The sequence below is a fragment of the Mesoplodon bidens genome (assembly GCF_964165515.1).
Source record: "Mesoplodon bidens genome assembly, chromosome: 6".
NCBI classification, from domain to species: Eukaryota; Metazoa; Chordata; class Mammalia; order Artiodactyla; family Ziphiidae; genus Mesoplodon; species Mesoplodon bidens.
In genome coordinates, this window is record NC_138162.1 from 32,477,693 (window position 1) to 32,504,482 (window position 26,790).

A 26,790-nucleotide genomic window follows, 5' to 3' on the forward strand; every position below is an offset into this window, starting at 1 on the left:
GGTGGCAGAGAGCTGGATCTTCCAGTTTCCTTCATTTCCCGAGGGTGTTCCAAGGCTCCCAAGGGCCCACCCCATTCTCCTTTTTCCCCTCCCTTCCTCTCTTCCTTTCTCTGAGCCATAACCCTAACTTGCTTTATATCAGTTTTGGTAGGATCCCAATTTGAATTTTCTCTTTAAGATAGAAGGTAAGTGAGTGAATTGTCTTCAAAGTGGGAGAGCCGCTCCCTCACCTTTCCCAGACAGTAGCAACCTGTGTCCGGATATGTTGCCCTCACATCACCACCACTGCATGAAGGATGCCAGTTGGGTTTGCCCTCCCTCTAGGGGGAGCTGGCGAGGCAGGGGAGGAAGCCTTAACAGGACATGCGTAACAGGAGTTTGGGAGAATGAAGGGAGAGGAGGAGAGCTGGGAGCGATGATGATGGATATTTATTTTGTTGGTGGGGCATGTGTGTGTGTGTGGTTCTCTTAGCAGGAGGCTGAAGACCCTTCCCACTTGTTCCTGGATGGACTGGAAGCAGCCAAAGATGCCAGTGGCGCCCTGGTGGACCGGGTGGATGGTGAACACTGCTTGCTTGATGGAATGTTGGAGGATGAAACCCGGCCGGGGGGATACCATTGTAGTCAATGTGACAGAGTCCTGATGTCCATGCAGGGGCTGCGTTCTCATGAGAGGAGCCATCTGGCCCTGGCCATGTTTACCCGCGAGGACAAGTACAGCTGCCAGTATTGCTCCTTTGTTTCTGCTTTCAGGCACAAGTAAGTGCTCACCGAGTGGGTGCAAGTGGTAACTGGAGGAGGTGGAAGGCAGGAGAGCTTGGAGGCGTCTGAAGGCCCCGCTCATGGTTCAGGCCTGCTGTTCAGTTGGCTGTGTTACCTTGAGCCTCCGTCACCTCACCTGTCGAATGGGGCTGAGAACAGGAGATTGTTTGCCTGACATCAGATTTGGCAAAATCGGGCATTTAGAAAAAAAATGGAAGTAGAGTTAATGTACAAGGTTGTGTTAATTTTAAGCGTACAGCAGAGTGATTCAGTTATACACACACACACACACAAACACTATATATGCACATTCTCTTTCAGACTCTTTTTCATTACAGGTTATTACAAAATATCGAGTATAGTTCCCTGTGCTATACAGTAGGTCCTTGTTGTTTACCTATTTTATATAAAGTCGTGCAGCGGTCCCCAACCTTTTTGGCACCAGGGACCAGTTTCTTGGAAGACAGTTGTTTCCACGGGGCGGGGGGTTGGTTCAGACGGTAATGTGAGCGATGGGGAGCGGCGGGTGAAGCTTGCTTCACTTGCTCGCTTGCCGCGCTCACTTTCTGCTGTGCGGCCTGCTTGGGGGACCCCTGAAGTAGTGTGTATCTGTTCATCTCAAACTCCTAATTTGGTCTCCCTAGCCCCCGCTATCCCCTTTGGCAACCATAAGTTTGTTTTCTATGTCTGTGAGTCTATTTCTGTTTTGTAAATGAGTGCATCTGTATCATATTTTTTTAGATTCCACATAAAGTGATATCATATGGTGTTTGTCTTTCTGTGTCTGACTTACTTCACTAAATATGATAATCTCTAGTTGCGTCCCTGTTGCTGCAAATGACATTATTTCATTCTTTTTTATGACCGAGTAATATTCCATTGTATATATGTGCCCCATCTTCTTTATCCGTTCATCTGTTGTTGCACATTTAGGTTGCTTCCATGTCTTGGCTATTGTAAATAGTGCTGCTGTGAACATTGGGATGCATGTATCTTTTTGATTTAGAGTTTTCTAAATTGGGCATTTTCTTAAATGATAATTTTGGAGGCATTGCTGTGACTTACACAAGGAAAGACCAGAGAGTCGATGAATTTACTGGTGCATCTGTCAAAGATTCATCCAGAACCTAATCAACATTTGAGGAAGTAAAGTTCCATTTGGGAGATTTTAAGCGGCTAAGGAGGTAAAATTAGGACTTTTTAACCCATATGACCAAAGGGTCATTGCATGGCTTTTTTTTTTTTTTTTTTCCTGCGGTATGCAGGCCTCTCACTGTTGTGGCCTCTCCCGTTGCGGACCACACAGGCTCCGGACGCGCAGGCTCAGTGGCCATGGCTCACGGGCCCAGCCGCTCTGCGGCATGTGGGATCCTCCCGGACGGGGGCACGACCCGTGTCCCCTGCACCGGCAGGCGGACTCTCAACCACTGTGCCACCAGGGAAGCCCTGCATGGCATTTTTAAAAAGACCTGGAATGGTAAAGAGGTTTATCGATGCCAGAGAGATGCTTGAAGTACAGGGTGGGTTGAGGAGACGGAGCTTCCTGCTACCTGGCACAGCTTTGAAATGGAAAATTTGGGTTTTTGTGTGAGGCTTTTTGAGGTGATAGGAAGAGGGATGGTTCTGAGAAGAAACAACCTTTTGTTGCCTTTCTCTCACAACTGTATGAGAGAGGAATTTTCAATAACGTGTTCTACTGTCTTGGATGAAGGTGACTGATTGTGAGACTGACATGCTGTTTATTTTCATCATAATTGAAAATAAGTGATGGGCTGTTTGCTTCTTAAAAAAGATAAAGTGCTAGTTAGTGGCTGTTGAAAGGCAGGAAGAGGTGATGCTTCCACAGAAGTTAGGATGGGTTGCAAACTCTTTTATGATTATACAGAGCCTAGTATCCAATCTTTGTCATCAGATTCATGCCCTGGCCTCAAACTTGTGTAGTTCTCATCAGTTCAATGAGTATTTGTTGGACAGAAACTCTCAACGTTTTCTGACACACAGAACCTCAATAAATCATTGTGAATAAATGAATATGCCCTGTTGTTGAGGCTTTGGGGGAATATAAAGATGAATAGGACATGGTCGGTGATCTCAGGGAACTTAGGGTCTAGTCAGGTTATAAGTAAAGCAAACACACAAATGACTTGGCAAAATAAGGCACATGTCTTTAAAAAAATGTATCAATAAAATGCAATGAAGTTTCAGAGAAGGGAGATGGTACACCTACTTTGGAAGAATCGGGAAGGTTTTATGGAACAGGGAGCATTTGAGTCAAGTCTTAAAGTGGGAAGATAGGACTTGCCAAGTTTGGAAAGAAGATGCAATGTGGAGGAAACGATGAGAGAGTAGGGCCCTGAGGAAGAGATCGATGCTTAGGGGGGACCAGCTGGTGGTCTAGTTGGACTAATTTTTAAGTGATATGTAAAGGAATAGTAGAAGGTAAAGTCTGAATACCTGAGTAGCGACTGCATTTGGGGGTCTTTGAATGCAGAATTAGTGCTTTGTAATATACATTCCTGGTAAAAGGAAGACTCTGAAACGAGTAAAGGCATCTTAATCACTAACATTTATTGAGCCTCACTGTGTGCCAGGCGCTGTGCTACGTGCCTTCAAGTATTATCTCATTTTATTCTCAGAACAGCCCTATGAGGTATGGTCCCATTATTATCTCCCTTTCATAGATAAGGGAAGTGAGGCCTTTTAATATAGAGGGGTTATGGAACTTGCCCAAGGCCACTCGGCTTATGAGTAATCGCTGCCATTTGATCTCAGGCAGTCTGACTCCATCGCTTGTGCTTTTGAGTTGGAAAAAAGATGGGGGAGACCAATTAGGAGGCAGTGACAGTAGCTGATCCACGAAGTTAGAACGGAACTTTGGGAACAGTTGAGGGACGGAGGATCTTCATGGCTGGGAAAAATTGGCTTACTGGAGGGGAAGAGGGACAAAGTACAGTACAAATGGCACAGAGGATTCCAGGCTGGTTGAGTGACAGCTTGGAAGTGTTCTTTCTACAAAGAAGGAAATGAAGAGGAGAATTTGTTTGGGATTTAAAAAAACTGACGTGTTTGTTTCAGGCTGGTTGAGTTTAAGATAGCTGAAGGACGTTCAGCGGGAGGTGTCCTTAGGCAGTGTGGAAAGGGCTGCTTTGGAGCTTGGGAGAACATTATATATTTAAATGGTAAGCAGTACTGTTCCCATATGAGTCATTTAGAATGGAATCTAGTTCTCTGGGGCATTGATACAAATTAAATTAGAACATCTTCCCACACCTCGTTTGGTAGATTTATTATTTTTTTAGAGTAGTAATTATTATGAAATACTGGGAAATTATAATTAAATCATTTCTTTATAAGTTGCTTCTGGAATACTGATGTACAGCAAACATGGTTTTATCAGAAGGCATGGCCAGCCTTTGGATCACATGACTTCCTGTAAACACACCTGCACTGGACCTCCATATTTAGAAAGACCTTGCAAATAGCCCATTGCAAGTGCCCTGCTCAGGTGTTCACGGCGGAATTAAGGTTTAAGAAGAAAGTCAGCCTTTTTTACACGCAAAATTTCTCTAATTCCCCCTTTTTTTTTTTTTTTAATGGTATAAGTTCAGGGACTCTTTTTTTTTTGCGGTATGTGGGCCTCTCACTGTTGTGGCCTCTCCTGCTGCGGAGCACAGGCTCCGGACGCGCAGGCCCAACGGCCTTGGTTCACGGGCCCAGCCGCTCCGCGGCACGTGGGATCCTCCCAGACCGGGGCACGAACCCGCGTCCCCTGCACTGGCAGGCGGACTCTCAACCACTGTGCCACCAGGGAAGCCCAAGGACTCTTTTTTTTTTTTTTTTAATAAAGGTGTCACATTTTATTTATTATCTTTGGCTGTGTTGGGTCTTCGTTTCTGTGTGAGGGCTTTCCCTAGTTGTGGCGAGCGGGGTCCACTCTTCATCGCAGTGTGCAGGCCTCTCAGTGTTGTGGCCTCTCCTGTTGCGGAGCACAGGCTCCAGATGCACAGGCTCAGTAGTTGTGGCTCACGGGTCCAGCCGCTCCGTGGCATGTGGGATCTTCCCAGACCAGGGCTCGAACCCGCGTCCCCTGCATTAGCAGGCAGACTCTCAACCACTGCGCCACCAGGGAAGCCCCCGCAAGGGCTCTTTGATAGGCACCTCATTGACTTTTCAGAAAACTTAACTTTGTCCATATTTTACCTTTTCTTTTTGGATGCCCTCTTCTGCTTCACAGTGCTCTAGAGAAGGGAAAATAAGTCTACCAAGACCTGTTTCCATTGCCATGTCTCTCAGTCCAGAAAAATTTTTTGATCTCTTCTTTCCTTTAGCTTCTCCAACTCTTGTCAATTTGCATTTGTTTGTTTGTTTGTTTGTTTTCCTCCTGTAAGCACCATCCTTGGAAAGTAACAAAATGACTTTGAACAGCTTAGGAATGGGATTTCTGGAAAAGGGCAATGAGCAAATGTGGGATGCGGTTTTTAATGTTGTCATTTCCTTTTCTCTTCTTCTCCCTCAAGTTTGGATCGCCACATGCAAACCCACCACGGACACCATAAACCATTCCGATGCAAGCTCTGTTCCTTCAAGTCCTCCTACAACAGCCGGCTGAAGACACACATCCTCAAAGCTCATGCTGGTGAGTTGGTGTCCGCGGTGCACATTTAATAGTCTTCAGTGAGTGAAATTTTTAAGTCTCTTGCTCCATACACATGAGAATAAGTTTTTCTTGGGATGGTTGTGTAGTCAGTTGTATTTTAATCTAATTTAAAAAATTAAAGAATGGCCCAAAGGAAAAATAATACCAAGTACCCCGTCACGCATGTCATAGCTGATTCACGCAACTAACACATACCTACTAACACATACCTACTGACCGATTCTTGCTACTCACAGGTTCTGTTTTTTAGAGAAATTTCTAAATTACCTAGATTTTCTAATGGGAATGCAAGAATTGGTACATCTCCTGAAGATAATTTCCAACTTAAAATAAAGTTATAATCTTGGGGACATTCAAAGGGACAGAGACCTCAGGATGTGTGAGATTTCTCATGAGATGCCCTTAGATGCATTTCCACATCCCAGATAAGAAATGACCCTGGGTCATGAGTGTCCAGGAGTTGTGCTGATCTCCATCGCTCTGTCATCCCATCTCATCGCGCTCGTCTCGTGAACATCCCTTACCTACCAGTCTCTGTACTAACAAGCATGGTATATTCATCCTCTCATTTAATCTTCAAGGCAGTCCCAAAGGGTAGATGTTGCTGTCACCCTCAGTGTCAGATGAAGCCACAGAGACTCAAAATCCAGTGTCCTGCTCAAGGCCACAGAGCCCATTCACTAAGGATTTGACTCCAGAACAAAAACCTACATCCTTGTCACTCACAGGATGCTGCCTCCCTCTCTCTTCTGCTCTTTTTTACTTCGCATATGATGGAGGATGCCCACAGGTAGCTAATCAGAGCTCATCCAAGAGAGGAAAGAGGCATGAGTAAGAAAGGCAGTGTGGCAGGGTCTGGGGCCTCCTCCCAGGATGTCCCCAGTGTCCTCTGAGAACCCCGACTCCGCAGCAGCCTGTGGCCCTCTCAGAGGTGTTGTCAGCCTTTGAGGAACTTACATCAAACAAAGGAAAATTGGGGAACCAATAGCTTTAGAATAGCTAGCGATACTGTCGGAGATTCTTTTAGAGATCCAGTCTCCCCCCTGAGTTTCCTCAGCTAAGGTGTTTAGAATTCTAGTTTAAAATTTTTCAATCAACTGGAATTCTTCTGTCTCATTTGTTTGCTTCCTTTCTCTTATTAGCTTCCCTTCCCTTATTAGCTTCTTATTAACTGCCCAGAACCCGAGTCCTTCACTTTTGTCATCTCCTCATCCCCTGTGGAAATACAGCCATGTCTCTGCTGTTTCCTGAAGGTTGGGTCCTGTTGAACTGGCTTAATGGAGTAAAACTATGGAAGCCTTCAGGATGCCTTAAGCCCACTGGGGGTGGGGGAGGGGATGGCAGATTATCTATATGGGCTCTTCTCTATCTGTTAGTATTTTTATATCTTCCAGAACATTTTACTAAAGCCCATGGAGTAAGAGACTTCCGGGTTCAAACCACTCTTTTCTAACTGGTGTATATTGTAAATTATTCACTTGGGACACTGTCCTGGGGAGTTTCCCCCATAGATCTCAGCCTTGTCAAAAACACTTTACCAGTGGGAGTTGGGTAAGTGATTTGGCCTGTGGGAAAGACTTTAAAAAAGTACCACGGGGCTTCCCTGGTGGCGCAGTGGTTGGGAGTCCGCCTGCTGATGCAGGGGACACGGGTTCGTGCCCCAGTCCAGGAAGATCCCACATGCCGCGGAGTGGCTGGGCCCGTCAGCCGTGGCTGCTGAGCCTGCGCGTCCGGAGCCTGTGCTCCACAACGGGAGAGGCCACAGCAGTGAGAGGCCCGTGTACCGCAAAAAAAAAAAAAGTGCCACAGGCTACACACTGACTCCAGGGCATTGAGCTGAAGTGTATATTCTTGGAGCTGACCAAGCAGACTGGTCTTCTGTGCTCACTGGTTTGCAGGAAGGAAGCATCCAGAGAGAGAGGGTGGGAGCATCGTAATCCAGTTCTCCACACACCTTGAACCGTTGGTGTCTATGACTTGGTCTTAGCTACAGAGAGTGGCTTGGCTTGGAGAAAGCCAAATCATTTTCCAGAAGACTCTTGACTCATCTTGTCTGTTCTAGATGGAGTATTTTATTTTATTTTACAGGGTAAAGGGTAGTGTGTACTAACCAGATACCTGGATTTGAATTCTCTCTCAGGTTATGCTACTTATAACCACCCACCAAGGTTCATATAGCCAGGTTTGCACTGAAAAATTGAGAAATGGAATAAGGAGAGCAGTAGTGTACAGTATGACAGATATATTTATTATCTTAGTAAACACCATTATTCATGCCCAGCATTATCCTGTAGCTAACAGGTCATGGTCTGAAGGGTGTGGAATTGACTGGTGTTCTTGTTTGGGTCCTCTGACTTCTTTGTGCTTCTCTTCTGCTTTGGGCTATAGCATGTTGCATCATGCAAGGTTTTGTGTGGGTCTCTTCAAGGCTTTCTTGGAAATGCACACTTTGGGGGTCATCAGGGGTGAAAAGGAGGCTTGAATGCAGGACTTCAGATGCTGGTCTCACTTCACGTGAAACCACTTAGTAATTTTCGGGGTGGCAGGAAAGTAACCATCTCAGCAGGGTAAAAGCAAGAGTGGATGTTTACTTGCTCATTCTTGCTCTGTTTAGTGAGCATTTGTCTGTAGCACATCAGCGCTGTCCTCAGTTCATATTCACTGGTCCACAAAACCTTCGTTACTAACAATCCTTTCTTCTCTTATTCCTCTCCTTCCTTCCCTTTCCCTCTTCTCTGGTTTTTAAGTTTCACTTGAAAATAAATTTCAAAAAATACATGTTCATTAGAAAAAAATTGAAAATGAAAGAAGAAATACAGTCAAGCCATTCATAATCTTATTATCTGAAGACCACTGTTGTTAATATTTGATAAGATTTCCTTTCAACCATGTCCGCTGTAATTATTTTCCATAGTCATGATTATAATCTAATCTAAAATGTATTATGCTTTTCTGTTTATTTTTCTGAGTTTCAGTATTTTAGTTTTCTATGAATTGCCAACTCTTCAAGAATTTATTTTCATGAATAGTAATTTATCAAGAAGATATACCCACGTTTACTTAATCATTTCCCTATGTTTCATCCCTTTTTCAAGCATAAGTAATGTATATTTCTAAATACAGATTTCTAAGTATTAAAGGGTATTTCCTTAATATAAATTCTCAGAAGTGGAATTATTGAGTTGCAGGCATGAGCTTTCTAAGCTTATTGTTATAAAAAGCAAAATTGCTTTCCGAGTTGATTGTACCAGTGTTTGTCTGTCCAGCGACATAAGGATGCCCATTTCACACCCTTGCTTCTTAAATTGCAATTCATGTAAAACCTGACTTAGGGCAAAGATAAATCATACTCTCATTTAATTTGATCATAGTGATCTGTGCTGTATTTCAGTGGTATAAAAACAATTAAAAGGAAAATACTTTGTAGAAAACAAACTTATGGTTACCAAGGGGGCGGGAGGGGGAGGGAGGGATAAATTGGGAGATTGGGATTGAAATATACACACTACTATGTATAAAATAGACAACTAATAAGAACCTACTGTATAGGCATCGTACAGGGAACTCTACTCACTACTCGGTAATGGCCTATATGGGAAAAGCATCTAAAAAAGAGTGCATACATGTATATGTTTAACTGACTCACTTTGCTGTACAGCAGAAACTAACACAACAGTGTAAATCAACTATACTCCAATAAAAATTAATTAAAGAAAGAAAAATACTTATTTTTACTTCCATGTCCTTTTTATTGAAAAATATTGGAGCTAAATGCAGACACACATGTTTATATATATACACACACCTCTCTCAGTTAAAGAAATGACTTTTACCCATTTCTGTACTATTGATCAGATAGGGAAATGGAGTTTTGTGCTGAGGTTCGTGAACTGGTCCCACAAAACCCCACAGGTAGGATGTGTGGAATCCAGGAGGCCTAGAGTCAGCAAGGAAGTAAATTATGAGGATAGCACAGCAGTTTGCACTGAGTGACTTCGTGCTCGGAAAGCCACCGATCGACCCTTGGAATAGGAATGAAGTGTATTATTTTCTGTGGATGATAATAAAGGCTGGAATGAAAACTGACATCGTCATTTCTGGTACAGAGAGGGAGGGAGAGAGATGGAAAGCCTTTGCTGAGGGAGCTACCTAGACATTTGGTTTCACTCTCTGCTGGGGAATCTACCGTAGGCTCATCCCCATAAGCAAAGCGTGAGCTGGAAAGGGACCAGGTCACTTGATGACGGGGCTCATAGAAGAGTTCCGATCCTCCAGGAGCCCTGTGGTCGTGGGAGTGGGCAGGGGGTTGGTCTAGTCGGGCCCTCAGACCGTGCGGCTTGAGACAGGCTCTCTGGAGTTAACTGACCCTGTTGTTCTGTCTTCCACCCGCCTCGTCCCCTCTCCCCTCCTTCTCCTCTGCTGCCGACCGTCTCCCTCCAGGTGAGCATGCCTACAAGTGTTCTTGGTGCTCCTTTTCCACCATGACAATCAGCCAGCTGAAGGAACACTCCCTCAAGGTCCACGGAAAAGCCCTGACCCTCCCCCGGCCGAGGATTGTCAGTCTCCTCTCCTCGCACGCCCACCACTCCTCCTCCCAAAAAGCCACCCCGGCCGAAGAAGTGGAAGATTCCAATGGTAAAACCGGGCTTCCGAGCCACCATCAATCATGGGTGGGGGGAGGTGGGCTGGGGTTAACGGCCCATCCTTCTTTCTAGAGGAAAATCTGACACGAAAACGTGGCGGTTCAAGTGAAGGAAGAAACGTGAAAAGGTTGGAACAGTATAGACATTGGAGTTGGAGGGTGAAGTGAACTCGGTGAGCATTTATTTGGTGCTGAGGCCAGACGCCTCTGCACTGGTGCGCCCGCTGCTTGTGAAAAGAGCACGTGTGTGATGGGTTCGTGTTGGATTCTTCCGCTGTGGTTGTGAGCAAGAAGGAGGAGGAATACCAGGGAGATTTATTTCTTCATTGACTTTTGTACTTATTGATATCCTGTCTTGTCCTAAAAAAATATGTGTGTGCTGTGGAGTGTTCGGGGTGCCAGATGTGTAAGTTAAGGACAGAGTTCAGAGTGGGACTGGAATGGGTGAATGGGTGGGGGCATGTGTCTGATGGGGTCACAAGATAATTTAGGGGTAACGTAGTGATTTCTGTTATGGCTGAAGGATGTCGAGGAAGCGTCATTTGGAAGGAGGAGGGTGTAACTGCCCACCTGTGGAAGCTTCAGACTAAATCTGGGAAGCCCTGGAGGGGGTCTCCTCACTGGCAGTGTAACCAAAGCTGTAGAAGAGAGAGAATGAGACCGAGAGATGGCGGGTATGGCAGCGCGAGCACAGGATGGTTTGTTGTTTTGATCCGCCCGAGAAACAGAAGGGTGTTGATTACTCAGCTCACCGCAGATGACTGCAGGATCTCGTGCTTAGGAGAGGAGGGAGTCTGGAGATTCTTAGTGATGTAGAAGACCTGAGAGCTGCTCTCTTCCGTGAGCCTCTCGTGCTAGAATCCCTTCTGCAGCATCTCTGGTAACCAGTTATCTACCCCCTAGCCTGAATACTTCCCAGGTCAGGGAATGGACTGTTTCCCAAGGTCTGCTACTAGGTCCTTGAGAGGAGCTTAGTGGGCTGGCAAGAAGGTTCAGGGGCTCTTTGGAACCAAGGCTTGGCTTTGAATCTTACTTCTCTCAATGCCAGTTGTGTTTTCCTGGGCAATCTTAGCTTCCTAGACTCACATGGCAAATTGGATAATGATACCTACCTCATGATGGCCTTGAGAGATTAATGAGAAAAGGTACATGTGTAAAATGCCTAACACCACACCTGACACATGTAGATATTTAATAACTGGTCATGTTATTCAGCGATTTACATCCTTTGATTGCAGTTTTGGCTTTTGAGACCATTTATGACAAGTATGAATTGGGGGTTATTTTTAATGTAAGGGTTTAAAAAGATAGAATCCTCAGGTACCCTGAAGATCTGACAACCCAACATGTCCATGCGGGCTGGTTACCCAAATAGCAAAAGAGTAAATGAGGAACCTTCATTCACAAGGTCTGGGCGAAGACAATTGGGAGGAAAAGAAAAGGTAAGTCCTGGGATTAAAAGCTGTCGTCGCTGAGCTGTAGAACTTGGTGGCCTTTCCTTTGCAAATCAGTAAACACCAGCTTAGACACAATAACTCCTTGCCGGTATCCCTGTCCTGAAGGACTTCTGTTTAACAATGAAGGCTTGTTGTTACGACGGTGGCTTGTAATGAATGAAGTGAGCGCGCCGTCTCCTCAGCTGTTGTGTGGCAGTTTAGCCTGTGTTTGTTGTTGTTTTCCAGGAAAACTTAAGAGTCTCAGAGTAAGGGGTGGAGAGGAGATGGGGGGAGCACATGTGAAAGGCCACAGAAGATGTCCCCTTTGCACCTTGAGATTCTGTTCATTGTAAGAGATTGGTATATTGCAACAAAAGGCAAAATAGAATTTGATGTAAATTGTAAGGTCTTGTTTCACATGATGGTCAGTGAATTGCTTTCATCTGAAATGGAAGCTACACTTGTGCAACCACTGGGGTGAAACTGATACATCCAAACACCATTCCCAACAAAGGCTTTTCCTGGGACATTTCTTGCCATGTTGTACCTTCTTTTCCCTTTGTCCTCCTCCCCCTTGGAAGGCGGGTCTTAGTCTCAGGACAAGGGAATCCCGCAGCCTACTCACTGCATGGCTTGCCTTCCTCTGTGTAGGCTGAAAAAGAGTTCAGTCAACTTTCTGAGTCTGTACTTTCTGCCAGGAGGTGTGCAACGCACAGAAGAATCATAAATGGATACAGTGCCATTCTGGCCACCCAGCAGCTTAAAATCAAATGTTTAGAGGGTATTATCAGCATGGTGTTGAACTAACCACAGCCCTAAGCCTGAAGCCTAACCTTTTTTGGGGCTGATTTCAGGTTCTTGGAAGCTAGACTAGGTTAGGACCTTGGGAGGAGGGTGGTCGCAGAAACATGATGATAATGATATTGAGTAACTCTGCATAACACGGATAGTCTATTCAGCCACAGGGAGATAATTTGGCAACATATAAAAGTATTTTTCGGGGCCTCCCTGGTGGCGCAGTGGTTGAGAGTCCGCCTGCCGATGCAGGGGATACGGGTTCGTGCCCCGGTCCGGGAGGATCCCATATGCCGCGGAGCAGCTGGGCCCGTGAGCCATGGCCGCTGGGCCTGCGCATCCGGAGCCTGTGCTCCGCAACGGGAGAGGCCACAACAGTGAGAGGCCCGCGTACCGCAAAAAAAGAAAAAAAAAAAAAAAAAAAAAAAGTATTTTTCGGGCTTCCCTGGTGGTACAGTGGTTGAGAGTCCACCTGCCGATGCAGGGGACATGGGTATGCGCCCCGGTCCAGGAAGATCCCACATGCCGCGGAGCGGCTGGGCCCGTGAGCCATGGCCGCTGAGCCTGCATGTCCGGAGCCTGTGCTCCGCAATGGGAGAGGCCACAACAGTGAGAGGCCCGCGTACCACAAAAAAAATAGTAATAATAAAATAAAATAAAAAAGTGTTTTTCCTTCTTCTTCTAAAGGAAGAACATAATGAATGTGAAAGCTCTGGGTGGCAACTCTTTAGTGAGGCCTACGCAGAACTCATTGGACCTGTGCTGTTTTTAATGTATATAAATAACCTGGATCAGTGGGTCAACAGTGATTTGTTTAATTTGGGTGAGGTAAACCCAAAGGTTTAAGGTGGGGTAAACAGAAAGAAGGCATCAAATGGGCTGTTCTCATGAATGGATAGTGTGGAAAGTAAAATTAATTGTGTGTCCGTTCAAAAGATATTTTCTTGAATCCTTCTGATGTAGGTGTTGCAAGGTTTTGGACGCCCGAGAATGAGGGAAGAGGTTGAAAATGGAAGGCTGTCTGCTAGGGAGCTGAGTGGTGGTTTCCTAGAAGTGGCTGCATCTGGGGGACGAAAAAACAGCTGTGGGGCTAGACAGTAGCCTGTAAATCACGCCTTGAATGGTGTTTGAAACACGCATGTGAAATCCAGTTGCACATTTTAATAGGGGGAAGCTGTAGGGCCATTGGCCCTCGGTTAAGGTTTCCCACACTGCAGATGCCAGGGCGCTCTGAACACAAGAACCAAAAATGTGTTGCAGGCCTGGGGGGGGAGTAGAGATCCATAAAACCAGGGAAATCACCAGTGTGTCCTTGGCTTTCTGATCCCCTAGTGAGGGATGTGAATAAAACGACTGGACATGCTCGCTGCTGTTTGCAGTGGTCAGGTGCTTGCGGTCTTGAGAGCGAGCCAGCCTTCTCCGGCAGAAGGAAACGGGCTGCACAGGAAGGTTCTTCCCTAGCTGCTCTCCCTCCCAGTGCAGAGGGGAGCCCTATAAGGGAGGGAGGCTGGGAAGGCAGATGTGAGAAGGTGGAGGGGTGACTGCGCTCCCACTGCCTGGCCGCACACCTGTTCTGGACATAAACAGAGCTCTTAGGCTCTGGGCTGTCAGTCTTGACATGTCTCACCAGCACGTGGATCCTCTATATGTCCTTCATGATTGGCGGTTGGAAAGAAAAGCAGTGCTGATGCTGTGTATAAGGTAATGGGAAATGACACTTAATGGCTGTTCTAAACAGTGCACTAAGGGGGAATCATAAGGTTGTCAACAAGAGGAAGTGTTCTGCTATGTTTGTGTTTACTGGGTGCTTTCTGCCATATAAAATAGAGGACTGGGCTTTTTCAGGCTTTTTCCGAGTCTGTGCTTTCAGTACAGAAAAACACACATATACATACATCTATAAAACAAGAAAGAAACTAGAGCAGTGTAGTTTCATTATGAGATTTGTTTAGGCCTGAGTAGCTCCACAGTGCCTGGGCAGTGGATATGTAATTTAAAATTCAGCTCTATCCTTTGTAAGAAGTCAGGCTACTGGTGACGTTCCATCTTTTTCCTCCCTCGAATGTCCCCTAAAGAATAGCTGATTTTATTTCTTCTCTCTGTCCAGTTATGCTGTACAGAATGGCCTGCTTTAGGGAAGTAGCTGGCGTGGTACGCTTAAAACAAAAATCGGACACGAAGACCAGGTGCAAGATAAATAAGGTGTGTGAGAATTAGATAGTCTTTTAGTCTGTGCCCTAATGGCAGCCTAGGGAAAACACCAAGAACTTTTGGTCATGAAATCCTTCCCCTTGTAAGATAGATCTCATTGTAGTCCACCCAGCAGAGAAGTCTTTGCTAGTATGAATTGGTAGAAAAATGTAAGGAGCTTTGTGATTTTTTTTTTTTAAGAGAAGGATTTTCTGTTACAACTTTTCATTTGGCTTCTCGGTTCTAATCTCTAGAATAATATTTGATAAGCACTATTTTTATCAAGGCATCTCTCATCAAAAATCCACAGGCACTTCTCATGTCAAAATCCAAGTCCTCTGCGTTGCATTCAAAGTTCACCACTCAGTCACACATTCTCCATCCTGAGTGGTCTCTCCAACAAATACTTATGTTTCCAACCATCTCTGTACTTGCTGTCCCCAGCATCTTCTGCCTTCATTTCCACTTCCATGCATCTGAGGAAGCTCTGCTGGGAGCTTGGAAGGATTTCTTCCTTGTCTGCTTCTGTCTACCAGTCTCTGAGTTTAACTTCTTCTAAAGACTGACATTTACCAGCCCCAGCCCTACTCTGATTTCTCATCGATTGATGATCTTCTTGGTGTTCATTTGTACTTGTGGATATGCTTTTGGTTCTGTCCCCTAATTTTCCAATGGGAATAGTTAGGTAGATACTTATTAAATGCTGACTTCTTTTAACTGACCAACGATTTCTTGGAGGCATCGCAGTTTTCAATTCAGTTAATTGTACCGAGTCTCCTAGCATGTCTGACTAACTCCACAGAACCAAGCTGTACAACGGTAAGTTTATTTCATTTCCATTTAAGAGGCAAGTTCAAAAGACGGACGATCCAAAGATGAAACCTTAGGGATTGCTCTAAGAGAAGCTTTCTGACACATCAGTCTGCCAAGAGGAAATGATCTTCCTTGACAAAGAGTGTTTTCAACTTTATCATTGTTCCCTGGATAACGAGACCTTCTGTAGAAGTGGGAAACTGAAGTTTGAGACAGGGTGTAAGCCTTTCCAGTACTCAGGAGGAGACAGGAAGTGTGGTGGCGCTGGGGAGATGGGCATTACCAGTGTGGTTACCTGGTAGCAGAGCGCCTTGGAGCAAGCGCACATAATCATTTGACCCTGGAATGGACTAGCTTGTTCTCTGCGTCTACGTCAAAAAACATACAGTGTTTGGTTGCTGTTAAATCCAGTTCAGAGAAGCTATAGAGTGAAACTGACCAACAAAACTCATAGATTAGTAAAAATCTTTTACTCTCCCTGAAAATTTTGCCCACCACCAGCCTTTTAACATAATATATGGGTTAGAGGAGACTTGTAGTGGTTAATTTCTACAAGCCGTAAATCAAGGATTGGCAAACTTTTTCTGTAAAAAGCCAGATCGAAAATACTTTCAGCTTTGTGGGCCATAGAGTCTCTGGTAGAACCACTCAACAGTGCCACTGTAATGTGAAAGCAACCGTAGACAATATGTAAACAGGTGGACATGGCTGTGTTCCAATAAAACTTTATGTGCAAAAGCAGGGGAGGCTGGATTTGGCCCGTGGATTGTATGTTGCTGAACCCTGCCATAGATGACTGGTGGAAAAAATTACAGCAATACCCATGAAATTAATCCTGTCTTTAATAAATGTCATTATAGACCTTTATATTTAACATACAGACTATTTCTAGATGTCATTTAAAATATAACTTGACCTAAATATATTCTTTGTTTCATATATGAAATGTAGGGCATTAAGTAGAGCTTTAAAACTGTTAGTGTGTGAATTACACTTATGCTTGAAAGAAAATCTTCTCTAAGAATTGTAGTGAGTCTGAGCCAAACTATCAATTCGTTTAACCTTGACTGCAGCAATACTTGACACTTAAAAATTAAGATCTGAGACGCCTGCTTTTTGAAGAGAAGCTTTTCAGATTTCTAAATAGGTCAGACATAAAATTCAACCTTTAAGAGGATCCAATTAGTTGCTAGGGCATCAGACCCTTCCACACAGGTTCCAGTTGCAGTCAGATTTCTCTTGGGGTGAAAGAAAGAAGAGTGGTTTCTTTAAAAATGACTCCTGAGTGAATAATTGTGGAATACAGAGATCGACGTCGTTTATAGCACGTGGGATACAAGGCATACTTTCAGTGGCTTGGCCGTCATTTTTGTTTTTTAATTTATTTATTTTTGGCTGCATTGGGTCTTTGTTGCTGTGCGTGGGCTTTCTCTGGTTGCGGCGAGTGGGGGCTACTCTTCGTTGTGCTGCATGGGCTTCTCATTGCGGTGGCTTCTCTTGTTGCAGAGCACGGGCCCTAGGCGCACAGGCTTCAGTAGTTGTGGCCCACGAGCTCTAGAGCGCAGGCTCAGTAGTTGTGGCACACGAGCTTAGTTGCTCCGCGGCATGTGGGATCTTCCCGGACCAGGACTCGAACCCGTGTCCCCTGCATTGGCAGGAGGATTCTTAACCACTGCGCTACCAGGGAAGCCCTTGGCCATTATTTTTTAATAGGCTCTGCTGGTCTCAAAATTATCTGGCCAGAGAATACTAACCTTCCCTTTTTTGACTTCAGAATTTCTACATTAAAATCTGATCTAGAGTTTATTTTAGTGCTTATTATGAAGAGTGGCATTTCTACTATAAAGACTTAAGAAGGCTGTAACTCCAGTGGTGCAAAGTGGTACAGATGATTCCGCATCTTCTGTTAGACATCCAAAAGTCTTCAGTGGTTAAATTATAGACCTTGCCCTCATCAGCAAATAGGGAGCCTCCGAAATTATCACCACCCTGAAGTCGAATATCATGTGATAGACCCTTCCCAAGAAACCCACCTGCCTGAGATTTCTGTGACTTTCTGAATTCGCCACAGTTTCATGTGCCAAGCATTGAAAAACATTTCAAATATAAGCTTTCCATGTCCTGGGAACTCAGTCAACTCGCCCATCTCCCTCTTCCCATGCCAAGAAAAACATTTGTTCCTCAGAAATACAAGCATATACTACCCAACTCATTCAGAGCTAGTTCCTAGCAACACCAGAATTTGCTTCCTAATTCCACAGCTGACTTTTGCATTTCTTGGTTGGAGATTACCTTAAAGTCCTCCAGAACCTCAGCTGTGGGAAGTATCTAAAAGGAAGAAGAAATTTACTTTATTCTTTGGCAGAAAGTATATTCAGTTGTTAGTCAAATCATCTAAAATTATCTCGGGTCTTTTTGGAAAGGAAGATTTTTTTTTTTTTTTTTTGTCTTATCATTGCCCACCTTGATTTTTTTTCCCCTGGAACCAGAGCTAGATATTTTAGTGCAATTTTATTGAATATAAAATCCCTTAAACTCTTTTGAGACTTCTTATGATTCATAGGTCCTCTCCTCTCTTTCAAATACTGTTCTGCACTAGAGGATTTTATACAAGCAGAGGGAAGGGTGTTGGATTTGGGAGGACTAGTGTGTGTGAGCCATGATTCAGAGGTAGATATCCTGGGGCAGCTTTGCTGGAGCACAGGGTATATCCCGGGCAAGGTGGGCATGTGAAAAAGAATTGTTTTTAAGAGCCGAGATGAGAAGTTGCCAGAAATAACCTTCTTGAAGCAACTATTATTTATTTTTTAAAATAAATTATATGAGTTTTGATGGTGTGGCCCAGCATGTCCAAATGATGTACGCATTTTCTTAATTCATTCATAATCCTAAATAATATCCTATAGAAAAATTCCAGCGGTGGTACTTAAACAAAAACGGCAAGATAAAGACTGGCCAAGCTGACATGAAAGGTTCAGGTAAGTTGGATCTGCTTGCCTTTTACTGAAGTCAGTCCCTTGCTGTTTATGCCCAGGAAGGGACGTGTTCCTGCCAGAGGGCTCCTCTGTTTTGTAAGTAGTTTCATAGTCATCAGGGTCAACTCAAAAGAGGTGTTTGGCTAAGAGTACAGGGCCCAGCTAAGGTTTTATTTACCTGTACACTGCTCTTGGGACAGTCATTCCAGGGCTAGGCTCTCCAGCTTCCTCGGGGACACAGAATATTCTTACCTGCCTCATGGAAGCCACCTCCTATGTCATCTCTTATGTTCATGTGCTGTGAGCCCTCCACCAAAGCTGCCGTGATCGCCCCATCGAGCAACACAGGATGACCTTCTCAACTTTTCCTGTAGTCCTTGATTTTTAGCACTCCTAGTTATTTTTTTCCCCGTGACCAGTTTGAAAGTCATCCATTCTGGTTTATTATAAGGTTTCTGGCTGTCGTCTCTTGGTTTAATTCTGAAGTGGTAAAATTAGTCACAATTTTTATTTACTTCGGCTGACTGCCTTAAATTTGCCATCGGATTCAATATGTCGATGAATCAGAGTTACAAATTATTATTAGTCTCATTTTATAGAGAAGGAAACTGAGACTGAAATGATGAGTCCCAAAGTCATAAAACATATATGTGGTGGACCTTGTCTGAACCCAAAGCTTATGCCCTTAACCTTTGGGCCATTTCATCAAAGAGTCGCAACAGAAACACACATCCATAAATGAGCCAGAGTGGAGAAGATGAAACCTATTCTTACATGTCTGGGGGCCCTGGAATCTTCCAAAGGAAAATAAAGCCAAATTTTATTGTTGATTGATATTTAGAGCTTGAGTTAATAAATACATAGAGTTAGTTAGAAGAGCAGAATATAACAAATGAGAAATTTTGCATTTGGATTTTATTGGCTGCAGCCATGGAGAAGAGAAGGAATTGATGAGTCCTGGAGGGCTTCTTGGAAGAGGTGGGACTCAGGCTGGGCCTTGAAGGGCAAGCAGGATTTTTTTATGGGCAGATCGAAGTCTTTTCCAGGTGGGAGGAGTATCAGAAGTGACCAAACTTAAAGAAGGGATCCTGGGACGGCAAGAAGACCAGTCTGGCTAGAGTGGAGGTGTGTAGGGAAGTTATTGGGAGGATAGTTGGCGAGATAAGGGGAAGTAGAACCAAACTGTAGGGGTAATTAACACCAGGAAGAGGTCTTTTCATTGTTAAGAAGCTGGGCTAAACAAGGAAGAACAGCAGCGAGTTCCCTGTCCCCTTTGGAAGTGGGAGGGTACTTTTGAACTATGGGTGCCTGATGCTGATACCTGTAAATCTTCAAGAATGAATGTGCATTAAAACTAGTCATGGGAGGTAGTTATCCCTTTTGAAGATGTCTGCATAGATTTTTCCTCCTGATGACAAGAGTAATACCTACTTAGGATTAAAGAACAGCTTTATGGCAATACATAACATAAAACGTGAGGGTCACCCATAATGCCAGCCTCTCTGCACCCAAAAGAATTTAATAACAGTCTGCTGTAGAATCATCTAGATGTTTCTTCTTTGCCTATACAGACAGGCTCTGTTTTGTTATTTTAATTTTTTTCCAAAACTGGGACCACAATTTACAAACTACTTTTTTTTTCATGTTTTTGTCTTTACTTGGAAGATTCTATCACTATTTGACTCACCATAGTTTTAAAATGTGAGGGTCCATATCTCAAAACAAACCAACAAATATGATTCCCCTTCAAATCATAAACATTGAGTACTTAAAGGCTTCAAGAAGTTTTGTGTGAATGTGATATGTGTATTTAAGATGGGAGTCTCAGAATTATGTAAGGCCTTTGAGGTTTCGCCAATCAAAATTTCACTCGCTTATTTCACTTTAAAGGCTCATTCACCTTCTAAAAAATTACTTAAGTAAAGTCTCTTTTCCTACTGCTTAAGACTTAATACATTTGAAATACTGGCAAATGGTCCATAGTTAAATGACAAAATCAAGATTACAGACTGTCTAGACTGTTCAGAGTAATGAGCTGAAAATGAGATTTTGTTAGGGAATAAATATAAAACATGTTGGGTAGCTTCTGACCTTTGTATTCACTTCCATTACTAGACTTGCCAAATATTCTTATAATTGTCGGTTATCATATCTGTCTCCACAACTAAACTGTGTGCTCTCTGAGGTCAAGGACTATTTCAGAGTCTTAGCACTTGGCAGGCCATTCAGTAAATATTTCTTGATGTGAATTAGGGCGGCAGAATAAACCACACACAAGGAAAACAGACAGACAAAACAGTAGTTTATGTGTGAAAAAGCCTGGGAATTTTAGTGACTGCGAGCTCAGCTGTGTCACAAGATGTTTGGAAAAAGCCAGTGTGCACCATGATGTTGCACGTTTCCTTGGTCACACCTCCCTCCTCCAGCTAACTAGCTTTGCCCGTCCCCTGCCCCCCATGGCAACTCCATCTCCCTCTCAACTCTCTGTGACCAAAGCGACTAATCCCTTTCCTCCAAGCAGCCAAGAAGAAGAGTGAGTGCAGTCCTTACTTGCTGCTACCTGTTGAACATTTTTGCTTCCTTCACTTTTCAAGTGTCTGCTCTCTGCTTATTTCCTTCTTATCTTCTGGAATGTTCCTTTAGCTTCCTCAGTGAACTCAGTGCCAGGCTCACAGCCTGCCTTTCTACCCCAGCCATGACCATCGTGCTCTGGAATTTCAGTATACTAGACTCAGTGGTCATGACTCAGTGAGTGTTTGGTTTCTTCAGCTAGAGAGATTCACGTCTTCCTGACTGTGTTCCACCACCCTTCATCTGTGGCTGGATTCACCATAGCCACTCTACTTCCAGCATCTCAAACCCGTAAATTCTCTCTGACCACTACCGATCCCTTGTCTAGCCAACCCAGATCTTAGGCTTAGCCATTTCAAAGGGGCTTTCTCCTGCATTCTCGTATCTCTGCCTCATTTGTCCTTCTCTGGTTTCCAACCTGCCAGACCCCAACCCTGAATAACCCTCACCTTGCACTTCCTCTGATTTCCACCCGTCTTCCTGGCTCTAATCTCAAGCTTTCGCAATCTGTTTTCAAAGTTACCTTTATTAACCACAAATCTGATTTACTTTTTTTTTTATATTGAAGTATGGTTGATTTACAAGGTTGCGTTAATTTCTGCTGTACAGCAGAGTGATTCACTTATGCATAGATATACATTCTTTTTTTATATTCTTTTCCACTATGGTTTATCACAGGATATTGAATATAGTTCCCTTTGCTGTGCAGTAGGACCTTGTTTATCCATTCTGTATATAACAGCTTACATCTGCTGACCCTAACCTCCCACTCCGTCCCTCCCCCAACCCCCTGCCCCTTGGCAACCACAGGTCTGTTCTCTATGTCTGTGAATCTGTTTCTATTTTGTAGATAAGCTCATTTGTGTTGTATTTTATTTTATTTTTAAATTTAATTTAATATTTTTTTTGTACTTTTTGGCCACACTGTGCACGGCATATGGGATCTTAGTTCCCCAACCGGGGATCGAACCTGCGTCCCCTGCATTGGAAGCACAGAGTTTTAACCACTGGACTGCCAGGGAGGTCCCTGTGACGTGTTTTAGCTTCCACATATAAGTGATTTGGTATTTGTCTTTCTCTTTCTGACTTAATTCACTTAGTTTGATAATCTCTAGTTGCATCCATGTTTCTGCAAATGGCATTATTTCATTCTTTTTTTATGGCTGAGTAGTAGTCCATTGTATAAATAAACCACATCTTCTTTATCCATTCATCTGTTGATGGACATTTAGGTTGCTTCCATGTCTTGGCTATTGTGGATAGTGCTGCTATGAACATAGCAGTGCATGTATCTTTTTGAAATTATCAATTTATTTTTAAAAATAAATTTGAGCTTATTCCGATTTATCCCTCTATAACATCAGTTTACTTATAAGTATTCCAGGGTACTTTCTTGAGTAAAAGAGACAGGCATGGGGTCACAACCAAGCTGGTAGAAGTTGCAGATAGCTGCAGTGTTTACCTCGTCTGTCCCAAAGCTAACAGCGAGTAAATGGAGTGAGGAGCTAGAGTTAATAGCTGTGGTGTCACAAATTATTATATTGTACTTGTGAGTTGTGATTTTCCTGTTACTCTGATTTAACAGTATTTTAAAATGTTGCCCATGGGTAAGTTTTTAATTAGGAATACAGAGAAGGAAAGATGAAGAAATCCACATCTAACTTGCATGCAAACAAGAATAAGGCCACCAGCGTGTCTGTTAGAAGGAACAGTTGTGATAATTAAAGGCAGGCAGTAAAGTGTAAGTAAACTTCCCAACTAACACATTAAAATCAGTAATTTCTATGTATTGTTAACAATAAAATAAGACCATTTTTGCTGATACATTTACAGTATACTTTTGCATCTTGGTTATGTTGCCTATATAATGAAAGACTGGAAAAAAACAATTGTCTAAAAAATGATTAAGTTCGGGCTTCCCTGGTGGCGCAGTGGTTGAGAGTCCACCTGCCGATGCAGGGGACACGGGTTCGTGTCCCAGTCCAGGAAGATCCCACATGCCGCGGGGCTGCTAGGCCCGTGAGCCACGGCCACTGAGCCTGCGTGTCCGGAGCCTATGCTCCGCAACGGGAGAGGCCACAGCAGTGAGAAGCCCGCCTACCGCAAAAAAAAAAAAAAAAGATCAGTGTGAAAATACAGGATAGAATTTTTTTCCTCTTCATTTTTTTTCAGTGGCTTCATTATTATGTGCCTCTATACCAGTACTTTTCACTACATTTCTGCCTTCTCTAATTTTCTGGGATGTTATCTAAATCACAGTATCCCTAGGGAAGAACGTAGGCTACATAGATGTCCACCCACTGTGTGTTGCCAGGGCAGAAAAGAGTGTTTGAGAGCTATGGGAGGGAGGGATGGTAGTTCTGTGTTAAGTCAAGGGCAGGTTTCAGATTTTATTTATTTAATTAATTACCATTTTCTAAATGGCGAGATGGCAAAAACAGTGTATGAGAAAACAGCTTTCATAATATACTGAGTAAACTGGTGGTGTTTATACTAATCATCATCATCCCAGTAAAAGGAGATGACCGTGCTTGAGCTGGTGACGTAAAGCCATATAAAGTTAAGCAGCACGGAGACCAGCCCCACCCCCGCAGCCCCAGACTCTCCCTGTGGACCAGGTGGAGCATCCCTCCTGTGGCCCCTGGGCTTCCTGTCTCCCAAAATGCGTGAAGGTGATTAACAGCAGTAGGTCAGCAGCATGTGATTCACGAGAGGTCCTGCTCCAGGGCATCTGGTGGCCGTGGCTCCCCTCAGGCACTCCCACTCCGGTGAGGCATGCGAGGGTTCCATGGAACCTCTTCCCCAACTCAGGACGATTTTTTGTCCAGTGTAATTTTAGAGTCGCACTGCAGTACCGGCGCGGGGCATGACTCTTCCTGTGTACCGCTGGGTGCGTTTTGATTGAGCAGATGCCAGGAGGGGACCCATTTTAACCCAGCTGGAGCTAGTGAAAGTGGGGAGCGGGAATGATCTTTCCAAAACCAGTTATTTGTATAGATCATCTTTCCTTAAGAGTCTGCTTGGGGATGTTGGACACCTGAGTTTGAGGTCCAAATCCAGAAAGTACCACCCACATTGGAGGCCGTGGACCATCCAGCATGTGCAGCCTCAGGCAGAGGGCCTGACTGCCTCCGTTCACAAGTGTGGGCTGAGATAAATCATTGACCTTCCATGATTTCTTATATGTAAGACAATAATGATGCCTACTTTTTGGGGTTATTTTGTGGATAAAATGAGATAACATATGAAAATGCTTTCACATTCTAAATTACTGTAGAAATCTTAGTATTAAAATAGCATAGTAAAAGCAAATTTCTTGTCAATTTATGATAATTTGTCCACAACCAGAGATTGATGAGGATTTTTTTTTTAATGGAAAAGAAAGAAAACTTGCACATCTTGCCTTGGAAGCTGAATGAAATCTCTTAACATCATGAATTGTTTCTTGGGAGTCTAAAATAATTCCATTTTTGGAGAGAGGTGCTTAATCTGGAGTCCTGTTGATTTAAATTTCTTTGGACTTCGGGGCTTAATGGAAACCACCCACACAAGAAACTCCTTTGCACTTGATGTCCTAATCAGTGGGTGTAATGCAGTGATAAGTCCCAAAGTTAGACATTATTATTATTGGCATTAATCAGTATATATTTTAAATTAGTGATAACTATCATTTATTGCATGTCGGTTAAATACTTTACGAACATTGGTTTAATCCACACAACAATTCCATAAAATAGGAACTTCCATAACCAGCTTCCTGCTGTTTTTGGAAGGAGGAAAATAGTCTTAAGAAAGGTCACAGTTACTACCTGGCAGGGTTGGAGGAGGGTGGAGTCGGCCTAACTCCACAGCTCTGTCTACGATGTCACACAGTCTCCCTAAATCTTAGTTCTCAGATGTGTTATTATTCCCTTGGAGAGTCTAGAAAAGGGAGCGCTATGAACCCTGGGAAAGTGCTCCGTTTTGAATATTAAAACCATTCTTGGGTAAGAACTTCTGCTGTATTTCCTGCAGTTGCAATCTTAGCCTCCAAATCTCTTGAAAAGAACCAATACTCCCAACTTATTCTTCCTCACCACTCATTCTCTTCTCAAACTGCTAGAGCCTGTGTTGTGCCTTCAGCATTTTATTGAAACCACTCATGAAGTGACCTGCTGGCTAACCCCAGAGACATGCTCTCTGGGAAAGAGTCATTCTTCCCTTGTTTACACCTGCTGCCGCCGCCTCTCCTCCCCGCCCTCTCTGGAATCCTTTGCAGTGTGACTTTGGCCCTAGTGCGCTAGTGAAATGGCTTTGACAGAGGTGGACAGCGACTCCAGACAAACAAGTCCACGGCCTCTGCTCCTGCCTCATCCTTCTTTTTTTGTCCGTGGCATTTAAAACTGCTCACCTTCCTCCCGGGGAAGCTCTCCTCCCATGGTTTGGGTCCTACTGTATGTTTCAGGCTCTCCGCCGGCCTCCCTGATGATACCTTCTCTTTACCCTGTTTTCGCCGACAGCTACCATCATGTAGACCCCAGTCTGGTCCTCAGTCCTCTCCTCTGCGCTCTCCCCCCTCACGGACACACGGAACCAACTCTCACTTTTCTAAGGATGCCACCAAAATCTCCACGTCCAGCCATAATCAGGTTAAGCCCCAGACCGTCTTTTCCATCTGCTCTTCACTTTCTCCACCTGGATGTCCCACTCAGCCTCCACCGCAGAGGTTCTAAACTGGAACTCATGAACTTCCTCCCAGGCCTGCCCCTCTGCCAGGGCACTTGGTACCCAGCTAGAATCCACTGCGTATCCGGGTCTCCTTGGACCCACATCCCATCTGTTGCCTACTCAGTCCTGTGGTTTCCGTCTCCTTACTTCCTCTCACACCCACCCCTCCCCTCCCCTCCCCGTCTCTTACCCAAGCCATTACCATAGCCACCCCACCTGCACACTGCTCCCTTCTGTCCCCTCTAAGCAAGGATGAGAGTCATATCATTCTCCTGTTCGAGAACCTCTAGCAGCTCTACCTGGCCTATTAAAAAGAAATTCCCACTCTCAGCATTCTCCATGCCCATCCCCCAGCTGCCCCTCCCTTCCTCTGCTTCCAGATGTCCAGCCCCTGCTTGTCCTTCAAAGCCAGGTGCACGTTTCGCTTCCATGGTGTTTCCTGTGATGCCCGACGTGAGTCAGCTCTCCCTCCTCTGAAACCCCACAGTGCCATGGCCTACCTCCCCGGGGGACACGTGGTCCATTCTGCCAACTCCATGATATTACCAGAAAGGGAGCTCATCAGGGACAGGGTTTTTGTCCTGCCCACTGCCCATCTTTCTATTCTAAACACCTGGCATATTATATTCTGGACATCACTTTCTAGAGTAGATGTCCTGTAAATGTAAAAGGAAAGTTGTGTTCTGTAGATAAACATGACAGTGGTTTAAAGCAGTAAGTCAAGATTTGGATTTTTTTTCTGACTCCAGACCCACAGTGTCTGGCAGGCTCTCTGCTCACAACAGGTAGAAATGCTTGTGGGCGTTGCCTCTGTTCTTTGAGCACGCACTCATTTTCATGTGTGTTTCAATAATCTCCCCTAAGAACCAGAGAGCTCTCGAATTGTGAGCTCTGATGGTCTTGGTATCTGTCAAATACCTAACATATAGTAGATGTAATATTTGTTATGATGAAACAAACCATTTACAAAACACTAATGAATCCAGGAGAGTATTGAATCACTTTACAAGATAGTAGTTTGACCATTGAGTTGAGTCTGAGTCCAAGAAATATGTATTAAGTGTCCTTGGGTTGACACATGGGTGTTAAAATTAAGGAGTACGATACAGATTTAGAAACATTTTGGATGTTGCTGAGACGCTGTATTTAAACAACAGACCACAAGATCTTGGCTGATGGCTACGTCTTTTTGGTGTTTGCCAGCGTGTGGACATACCACTTGGTTTCCTGTGCTTCCTTGGT

General features: G+C 44.1%; 1 protein-coding gene across 7 annotated transcripts in view; it reads left to right on the top strand.

Annotated features, from left to right (window-relative positions):
- The window catches only part of ZNF462 (zinc finger protein 462), a 144,048-nt gene that overhangs the window by 65,065 nt on the left and 52,193 nt on the right, over positions 1 to 26,790 (top strand). For 5 of the 7 annotated variants that reach the window (XM_081238264.1, XM_081238262.1, XM_081238267.1 and 2 more), the window contains 3 exons: positions 473 to 759; positions 5,280 to 5,398; positions 9,860 to 10,054. In XM_081238264.1, coding sequence (XP_081094390.1) covers positions 473 to 759; positions 5,280 to 5,398; positions 9,860 to 10,054 — 601 coding nt within the window. The remainder of the gene's footprint in view (positions 1 to 472; positions 760 to 5,279; positions 5,399 to 9,859; positions 10,055 to 26,790) is intronic. The other 2 variants (XM_081238266.1, XM_081238268.1) reach the window with 2 other exon arrangements.